At 45.1% G+C, this 8523-nt stretch overlaps 7 protein-coding genes across 7 annotated transcripts; 5 read left to right on the plus strand and 2 right to left on the minus strand.

Moving 5' to 3' along the window:
* Positions 1–40: 40 nt before the first annotated feature.
* Positions 41–896, plus strand: PHALS_13375 (transcription initiation factor; the record flags this gene model as incomplete). Its single annotated transcript, XM_024729121.1, has 4 exons — positions 41–565; positions 626–683; positions 736–762; positions 862–896. The coding sequence occupies 4 exons, from the start codon at positions 41–43 to the stop codon at positions 894–896; spliced, it is 645 nt and encodes a 214-aa protein (XP_024579530.1).
* Positions 897–1026: 130 nt separating this feature from the next.
* On the minus strand, positions 1027–1597 carry PHALS_13376 (Golgin subfamily A member 7/ERF4; the record flags this gene model as incomplete). The annotated part of the gene is made up of 3 exons (XM_024729122.1): positions 1027–1167; positions 1224–1375; positions 1459–1597. 3 exons carry the CDS (start codon positions 1595–1597, stop codon positions 1027–1029), a joined length of 432 nt encoding a protein of 143 aa, XP_024579531.1.
* Positions 1598–1861: 264 nt separating this feature from the next.
* Positions 1862–2441, plus strand: PHALS_13377 (ubiquitin-conjugating enzyme e2 2; the record flags this gene model as incomplete). The annotated part of the gene is made up of 3 exons (XM_024729123.1): positions 1862–1986; positions 2044–2159; positions 2221–2441. The coding sequence occupies 3 exons, from the start codon at positions 1862–1864 to the stop codon at positions 2439–2441; spliced, it is 462 nt and encodes a 153-aa protein (XP_024579532.1).
* A 213-nt stretch (positions 2442–2654) lies between these two features.
* On the minus strand, positions 2655–4199 carry PHALS_13378 (Uncharacterized conserved protein; the record flags this gene model as incomplete). Its single annotated transcript, XM_024729124.1, has 1 exon — positions 2655–4199. One exon carries the CDS (start codon positions 4197–4199, stop codon positions 2655–2657), a length of 1545 nt encoding a protein of 514 aa, XP_024579533.1.
* An 87-nt stretch (positions 4200–4286) lies between these two features.
* On the plus strand, positions 4287–4904 carry PHALS_13379 (uncharacterized protein; the record flags this gene model as incomplete). The annotated part of the gene is made up of 3 exons (XM_024729126.1): positions 4287–4382; positions 4442–4748; positions 4825–4904. 3 exons carry the CDS (start codon positions 4287–4289, stop codon positions 4902–4904), a joined length of 483 nt encoding a protein of 160 aa, XP_024579534.1.
* Positions 4905–5100: 196 nt separating this feature from the next.
* Positions 5101–6543, plus strand: PHALS_13380 (Reduced growth phenotype protein 1; the record flags this gene model as incomplete). The annotated part of the gene is made up of 1 exon (XM_024729127.1): positions 5101–6543. The coding sequence occupies one exon, from the start codon at positions 5101–5103 to the stop codon at positions 6541–6543; it is 1443 nt and encodes a 480-aa protein (XP_024579535.1).
* Positions 6544–6713: 170 nt separating this feature from the next.
* On the plus strand, positions 6714–7854 carry PHALS_13381 (choline-phosphate cytidylyltransferase b; the record flags this gene model as incomplete). Its single annotated transcript, XM_024729128.1, has 3 exons — positions 6714–6725; positions 6864–7703; positions 7768–7854. 3 exons carry the CDS (start codon positions 6714–6716, stop codon positions 7852–7854), a joined length of 939 nt encoding a protein of 312 aa, XP_024579536.1.
* Between the last annotated feature and the right edge of the window lie 669 nt (positions 7855–8523).

The following is an 8523-nucleotide window of genomic DNA, read 5'->3' on the forward strand; positions in this document are numbered from 1 at the left end:
GCGTCCCAACATCTCGTCCGATAGCGCCAAAGTCAAGAGGATGCAACGTAATATGATACGAATTCAAGAAGTTGCGGACTATTTGTCATTACCAAAGAAGATTGTGGAGATTGCTCTTGACATATACGCCGAGGCAGAGAAACAAGGAGTCAACATGAGAGGAGGAGAACGAGAGAGTATGGCTGTCGCAGTTCTTTTTATCGCGTGTAGGAAGGCTGGCAGCGCTCGGTCATTAAAGGAATTTGAAGACGCTTCAGGAATCCCGAAGCGTCGTATTGGCAAGTCATTTATGAACTTGCAGCGTTGTTTAGATCTCGAGGTTAAACAGGCCACCACAGAAGAATATGTCCAACGCTTTTGCTCGAAATTGGGGCTTCCGAACAAGACCCAAATAATTGCACACACCGTAGCAAAAAAGGCAGATAGTCTCGAATTGTCGAGAGGGCAAACTCCAGTTGCTGTGGCAGCTTCGGTGATTTACTTGGTGGCAGCGTACACAAACTCAAAGCGCTCAATTCAGGAGATTAGTGATGTTACGTTGATTGGCGAAAAGAGTGTTAAAAGGGTTTGCAAGGAGCTGAACAAGAGCCGCGTTGTGCTGTTTGAAGGCGTTGTGATGACGTAGAATTTGATTGCTGAAGAAATAATACCTGAAAGACGTGATTGGCTTAGTAGAAGACCTTGTAAGCAAGCAGAATTAGCTCTACATGGTACACATTTTTCGTATATTTATAGGGGGTCGCAAACCTACCTATTTGCACGGTGAGACGAATCCAATATTTGAACATTCTTTTAAATTGAGTTTTGGTTGCTTGCTAGTGATGTCTCTGACTGATTTGATATATTTTGCATTCATGCCAGGCAACGACAATGCAATAGAGAATAACGATGAATGATTAACAAATATGCGCATGCTGTACAATGCATAATGTTTGTAGTTGACTATCGACTCATTTCCTCGCAAGGAACATCAGACATCTGCGTTGCAGGCTATCAAGTTTCAATTCGGTAAGTTCTCATTCTAGGTCACTCGTACACGAGCTGAGAGATTTCTATCCAAGATGTGTGTTTTCGTCTGGATCGCTTAAGACTCCAGATGATACCTCGATAAAGCAGTTCTTCTCTGTTATTAAGCCGACGTAGCACAAGCTCCATATTGTCAGATAGCTGCATCACAACACACGTTAACGTGGTAGCAGATTTAAAGAACATCTCCGCTTTACCTGTTTGGTGCAAGGGTCTGACAAGCAGAGTGAAATTCCACAGGTTGTAATGCACCATAAGTATCCACATCCAAAACACGGTAGACACGGAAAGTAATCTTCAACTGTCTGATTGAGTACATCAATGCAAAACTTAAACTCCCGTCGTGAGACTAGATAAAAAGAACATACAAATGCATTCATTACATCCCATCCCAACGAAGGCAATCCTTAAATCTGTTTTATAGGAGCTTACTGGTTCCGTCCAGCGTTGCGGGAAATTTATCGTCGTATGCAGATGAGTAGCCGCTTACTGTCTTTAAGCCGGTTGCCTCCAACCTGGCTAACACTAAAAGGTTGTGGCCATCATCAAGCACTAGTCGCTCTCTGGACATTAAATTGGTGTTTGTTCACTCCCACGAGGTTTGTCAAACTATATAATACCGAATAGTCATTGTATCATCTTTTTCGCCCTAAAGATCCACATTTCCAGAACGCACTTATCCTTTTTCTTACTGAGTTCATGATTTGAGATATTTCTATTATAGACACATTGTATATTATAGACAAATTCTCGAATGTCCACGATACTCTGTCAAAAGTCAAAAAGTCCGCAATAGTCCAGTCGTCGCCGATCGAGCGATAATTTAGCAGCTAGAATGTCCACCGCCGCTCGCCGACGACTAATGCGCGATTTCCGCAAGCTTCAGAATGATCCTCCGTCAGGTGTGTCGGGTGCCCCCATGGACAACAACATTATGCTTTGGCAAGCTGTTATTTTTGGGTAAGCCTACAGCCATGTTATGTCTTCTCAATACTAAATGTATCTCTACTCCTGTAGACCAGATGACACACCATGGGAAGGAGGTACCTTTAATCTGACGCTTGAATTCAGTGAGGATTATCCAAACAAGGCGCCAACTGTCAAGTTTATCACAAAAATGTTCCATCCCAACAGTAAATCAAATCGAAGTTGCTTATCATTCTTGTTGCATTTGACTAATTAACGCTGCTACAGTTTATAACGATGGTCAAATCTGTCTGGACATTTTACAGAACCAGTGGTCGCCAATATACGACATTTCGGCCATCTTGACGTCTATTCAGTCGTTGCTGTGCGACCCGAACCCAAATTCACCGGCGAACTCAGAAGCTGCACGCCTATTTCAGGAGAACAGACGGGAATACAATCGTCGCGTGCGTGAGATCGTCGAGCAAAGTTGGCAGGCGATTGCATGATAAGCTCGTTCGTTATGCACTATTCGGTTTGGCCTTGTCAGGTTAGCATTGTCTCGACTGCAGAGAGCCACAGCAATAGCGGAATCAAGAGTAGAGCTTGCGTAACTGAAGTAGCATACCTTTGCAACCCGAAAAACAGTGTTAGCAATGAGATTAGAAATGATCAAAAAAATTGAAAAAGAATCGAGATTAGGTCGAAGAATGATTTTGCAGTTATCTATAATTTCTACATGGTGCCTCTGCAGTTTCTTGTACTCTCCCAATTAGGTTACTAGACTGGACTTGCACAGGATTGAAGCGGAGTATCTTTGTTGGCGCATTGTATGATCCAGATGCAGCAGAACCATAAGTAGACAGCTGGATATCACAGCTCAGATCGCGCAGGGCAGCATAGGCTTCATCACCGCAGCCGCGATACTGCTGTGCTTCGCGAAGCAATGCTTCAATCTCTGGTTCATCATGCAAGAACCGCGAGCGCAAGTCCACACTGCGAGCCACCATGTTACGTATCGCCAAGCTTGCTTGGCGAAGGACAGCCACATCACGTCGGTGTGTCTGCATGGCTCGCGAGATTTGCCGCGCAACCCCAAGATCCACAAGTACACGGCTATTTTCTGATGAGCGGAGCGCAATAGCTGCTAATGTAGCACATGCGTTTTGCTGAATAGACGCATCGGCATCATGACATTCCATGGCCAACAACGTCTGTTCAATGGTGCCGGATTGCAAAATTGTACGCTTCAAAGAATCTGCAGCCGCCATATTCCTAAAAACTGTAATACAACGCTTTGCTATCGCAGCATTTTGATGAAATGCCTTCATGACGCTCTGCACAATAATCACACCATCCAGATCGGCAATTTGATGACAATTTTCTTCCGTTATGGCAAGTTGCTTGAGAACAGCAAGCCAGTTTGTCAGCAAATCTGGCGATGCACTTGAATTCTGCGCTGTACCACTGCACCCAGCATGACGTAGAAAATCTAAAATATACGTAATCACACCACGTTCAACCAATGCTTTAACTGTATCTTGTGCTTGTGAGAATACCGCGCGCGGATCGTCATTTATAGTCAACACTCGAAAACATAATGCCAATTGTTTTGACAGCATTTTGTTGTCCTTTGTTCCATCCAAGTGCCGACAAAGCTCTTCGATGCCGTTTTTCTTTGAAAAGTTTGCTTTGTTGTTTTCGTGCTTAAAACAAGCTGCTTTAACGAGCGGTAGCAATCGCACTAAAGTCTCTACATCTTCCCTCCAACGTTCTAACACCTTCACAATTTGCTGCATACCAAACGCACCAATAAAATCCTGATTGTCGACATTATCAGCGCACAGCAACACTAGCAAGTTGCTGCTAGATATGACGACAACAGAAGTGTCGGCCTCTAACAACGACAGCAGCACATCCATGGCGTCGTTTCGTCCAGCTGCTACGCGAGCCTCTGGGACTTCTTCAAAAATATTTTGTAGCTCATTAATTAGGCTAAGCAATTTAATCATGTCTCTATGAGAGTTCCAGAGCTCTTGCAGCTCTCGAATCAGCCTCTTCAGCCGCAAAGGCAGCGGCTCCTGTCCATCGACCACTTGTTTCTTTCCAGCCTTTATAATATTCGACAAATCCACGCCCTGTGACTCAAATTGCTGAATAGCATCAGCCACAGCCTCTTCTAACGACATCTCAAAGTCCTCAACATTCTCAGCCACGCACTCGTCGAACGTCTCTTGCGAAATCTGCCTGCGTGCAGTAGACGCCATTGTGGATCGAAAGTGATTGTTAAATTTACAAACATCAGTTTGAAAATTGTGAATTGATAGCGACAATTCTGCACTTGCAAAATCAAAATGACAGACACAATCGACGAGCGTTTGATCGAAAGTGTTGACAATTTAGAGCAGTATCTTAGCGATCAGGAGGCTGCGAGCCATAAGTTGAAGAAGGTGCCACTTTGTTGTTGCAGGTGTACTCACTATGAAGTCACTCACACTGACTTACGCAGGGATTTATGATATTGACAAAGGCCAAGCAGCGATTACCCGAACACGCGTTAACCGAAATTTCATACCACGAAGAATTTACGGCATCCCGCGTCGTAGTGCTAGATTCTGATGGTTTTTGGCAGCTGCAAGATGCCTCAAAAGGAAGTCTACAGAAAGTCAAAGATAACGCGGTACGCAATCGAAGAGCAAGCAAGAACGTAACCAATGCAGAGAGCTCTCAAGCGAGATTACACTTGGATCCATTGATGTGGTTTAGCTCGTTGCCACCAAGCGACCTGCGTCAGGCGCAGAAGCAGTTTATCAGCGGTATTATCTCTTTGAATGCATAGTTGTCCTCTTGCGTGACTAGTGTTAACTGACAAGCATGTCATCTTTTCTTCAGGCTTACACGCATTGCTGGTCGCTGCAGCATCCGCGCATGAAGTTCAAAAAGCAATAAACGGTCTCGCTAGCGCGCCATAACGTTTAACTACGAATGGACGACAATTCATATCCATCTATACGCCCACGCGGAAAGGTAAGTTCTTAATAGTCATCGTTGATATAACCATTAAATTAAAAAAACTTCAATATTTAGTACGATGTGCAAAACATCATATTCCGTCACTCACAAATCGCGGACACTTACTTCATCTGAGCAACGGCGATCGACCACGTCATGCAGGCTGAAAGTGTATTAGTAGCACAGCTTGCGAGCCGGTACTTTCGTCCTGGTAGCGTCGTGAAAGGCGTTGTGCGGCTTGTAAGCCGACAGGAAAAGCCTGATGCGCAATCGGAGATTTCATATGTAGTAGCGCGAGTGCATGGCCATGTCACAGTGGACAGCAACTTGCTCACACTGCCCGTTGTGCATGTAGACTCACCTCACCCAGCGTCACAGGACGATCAGGCACAATCTAAAGCAAAATCTTTGGACAGCGATTTTCATCTTGACACATTGCCCGATGTACAAAACTTCTCAGGCGACACAGGAACGTGCATCTTTTGTTCACAACCGACAGTCCTGCTCTCAGATGTCAACATAGCGCCAACACAATCAGAGCGGGATGCAGCCACTTCAAAAATGAATAAACAAATTGTCCTGATTGATTCATTTGAAGCTGTGCAGAACGAAACGGCTGAGCGCTGCACTCGAGAATTCGCGATTGCACTGCCGGAGATCATTTGTCCTTCATTTCGCGGCTCATCTGCACGAGTGTTCTACGTGGTTTCTGTCACAGCGCAACAAGCAATTGCGGGTAGCAAGCCTATATCCGTGCACCTGCCGTTCGAGGTATATGGTTCAGAGTATTTTTTCGAAGCTAGCACTGTAGCTAGCGCAACCCATCTCGCAGCAAGTCAGAATGAAAGTGATGATTGCGATGCATCTGACTATAAAAATGCTGTTTCTATGTCCAAAAAAGCAAAACAAGTGGGCGGAACGACTCGTGTCGGACGTCTGGATCGAAGTGAATCGGGACCGTCGGCACCTGCAGGCGTGCGAATAGGCAGCGAGATTCCGTTCGAGCTTCGACCGTCACTTATGCATGGCCGTGTGGAAACCGAGCAGATGCAGCGTGCGCAAACAAGCATCTTTACAATCGGCAAAGATAGCAGCCATCTCGTACGTTTCCTTTTGACAAAACAAGTTTATCAGCCAGGTGACGTTCTTCTAGGCGTATTCGACTTTACACGTGCCAGTATCCCGTGCTACGAAGTCTCAGCCACTTTATGTCAGGAAGAAAGTCTCTCGTCAATGGCGTTGGACCCTAATCGTGTCGTACAGTCCAAAGTATTTGGCAATTTTCATGAATACACACTAGGAGTGTTGCAAACGAATTTGCGCTTCAGTATTCCACACAACGCACTTCCGACCATTAAAACGGACCTGGTATGCTTCCAATGGCATTTGCGTTTTAATTTCTCAGCAGGCGCGTTGCCGCCACAAGATGAAACTGCCGCAGCTACACCGCAACAGCGACAAAGTTTTCAATGGCAAGTGCCGATTATTGTGCGATCAGCAGTAGTCACAGAGCGCAATCAGCTCGCCAACGTTTCACATAAACTTTACTCGGGTAGCACTCGCGCGGCATCGTTATCAAGTAGTAGCAAAACGTCTTAACGCTGCAATAATATCATGAATAATCCGTTCAGTTCTTTACTTACTATCATAGTAACCGATGTTACTAATATCGGCAAGTTGTTGATCACGCGTCACATTTTGCGATCAATACTAAGTTCGAAAGTTTGACTTTTGCATTCGTGGCACTTACACTTTTACACGGACACATCATGACGAGAAAGGTGCGTGTTTTCCTACGCTTATAAAGCTAGTTCTTGCGTCAAATCGACATGCGAAACTACTGCATTTGTCATGTGAAAATTGCGAAGATGTGAGGAAACAGCTGATTAGTCTGGTGTTCTATCTGTGCAACCATTTAGAGACGTGCTACGGAGATGAACAACGCGGGAGAGGCGGAAGACAATCACCATGTTCCTGCTGCTGAGGAGATGAAGCATGCGGCTGAGGACTCGAGAGATGATTACGATGACAGTAGCGTCAGCAGCCAGGAGAGCGGACCGATAGAGCCACAGCCGGAGCCATACCGCAAGAAATTAAAGGAGGGCGAGCCTGGTACTCTTACTGGTCGTCCATTGCGACTTTATGCCGATGGCATCTTTGATCTCTTTCACTTTGGACATGCTAAAGCTTTGCAACAGTGCAAGGAAGCCTATCCCAATACTTACCTTCTGGTTGGTTGCTGTAGTGACGAGATCACGCACAAACTCAAAGGTCGAACTGTCATGACAGATCAGGAGCGATATGAGTCTTTGCGTCACTGCAGGTGGGTGGATGAAGTAGTGGAAGACGCTCCCTGGGTACTTTCAGACGAATTTTTGGAAAAGCATCAAATTGACTACGTATGCCATGATGCGCTACCGTACTCGGACACATCAGGAGAGGCAAGCGAAGGCGATGTCTACGCTCGGATCAAAGCTATGGGAAAGTTTCTTGAAACTCGACGAACAGATGGCATTTCGACATCAGAATTGATCATCCGTATCATTGCCGAGTATGACACGTTCATTCGTCGGAATTTGCAGCGCGGATACACGGGCAAAGATATGAACGTCCCATTTATCAAAGAAAAAACGATTAAGTTTGATATGGCAGTAGATAAAGTGCGCAATGACGTCGATGGCTTTGTGCATAAATGGATGAGCAAGGCCGACGACATGCAGCACAATTTTCTTGAACTTTTCAGCAAGGAAGGCCGTCTGGTAAGTTCAAAATTGGTGATTCTCGGCAGACTGACTGACAGTGCTGTTTTGTGTATCTGTGTAGCGTACTTCATTCCGTAAGCGCCGAAAAATCATCAAAGAGCGATTATCGGAGCGGATGTCGGAGATGGCGCGTGAAGGATTGTGTTAAGGAGGGTGGCGCAGGTGCAACTCACATTGGCATTATTACGGTGCATTGTCAACCTTTGAGAAATGATGAATATTATATTTGTTTTTTTGTATCATTTTGTTTCATTCTGTGTACCTTAGATGTGAATAACCTCTACACTATTGAATTAGTGAGGGTTTCTGGGTTATTTGTATCTAAGACTCAGAAAACCCGAAAATCTGTCAGAAATACAAATACAAGTGTACATGAACAATTGCCGATTACATCATTCATCGCCGATGCCATACCCTGATATTCTTCTGCATCAAAAACTGCCATGATCAGACGCCTGGGGTAGCCCGCAGACCTGAAGTGTATAGGGCTAACGGAACTAACTGTTTAACACAATGCATTCCGCAGCGTTGAATGGATTAACGCAGCAGCTGAAAAGGCCTCACTGAGATTCAGTACATATTGCCTCGTGTGCTTCATCTGCAACTAAATAGAACAAAGAGTCTTCATCAAATTTCTTTTTTTTCCGTGGTCAATGCATCTCCAAGATACCGTGAAACAGAAGATAAGCCATGCTCATCGGGTCGCCGTTCAAGAAATTAAGACGAGCTTGGATCAAACGCAATAGATATGTATGCAGTGGGGCTGCCGTAGCTTAGCGCTTGAGGAAGCGTAATTCAGGTCACCGACCTTTCGTTC

The sequence above is a fragment of the Plasmopara halstedii genome (assembly GCF_900000015.1).
Source record: "Plasmopara halstedii genome assembly, contig: Scaffold_658, whole genome shotgun sequence".
NCBI classification, from domain to species: Eukaryota; Oomycota; class Peronosporomycetes; order Peronosporales; family Peronosporaceae; genus Plasmopara; species Plasmopara halstedii.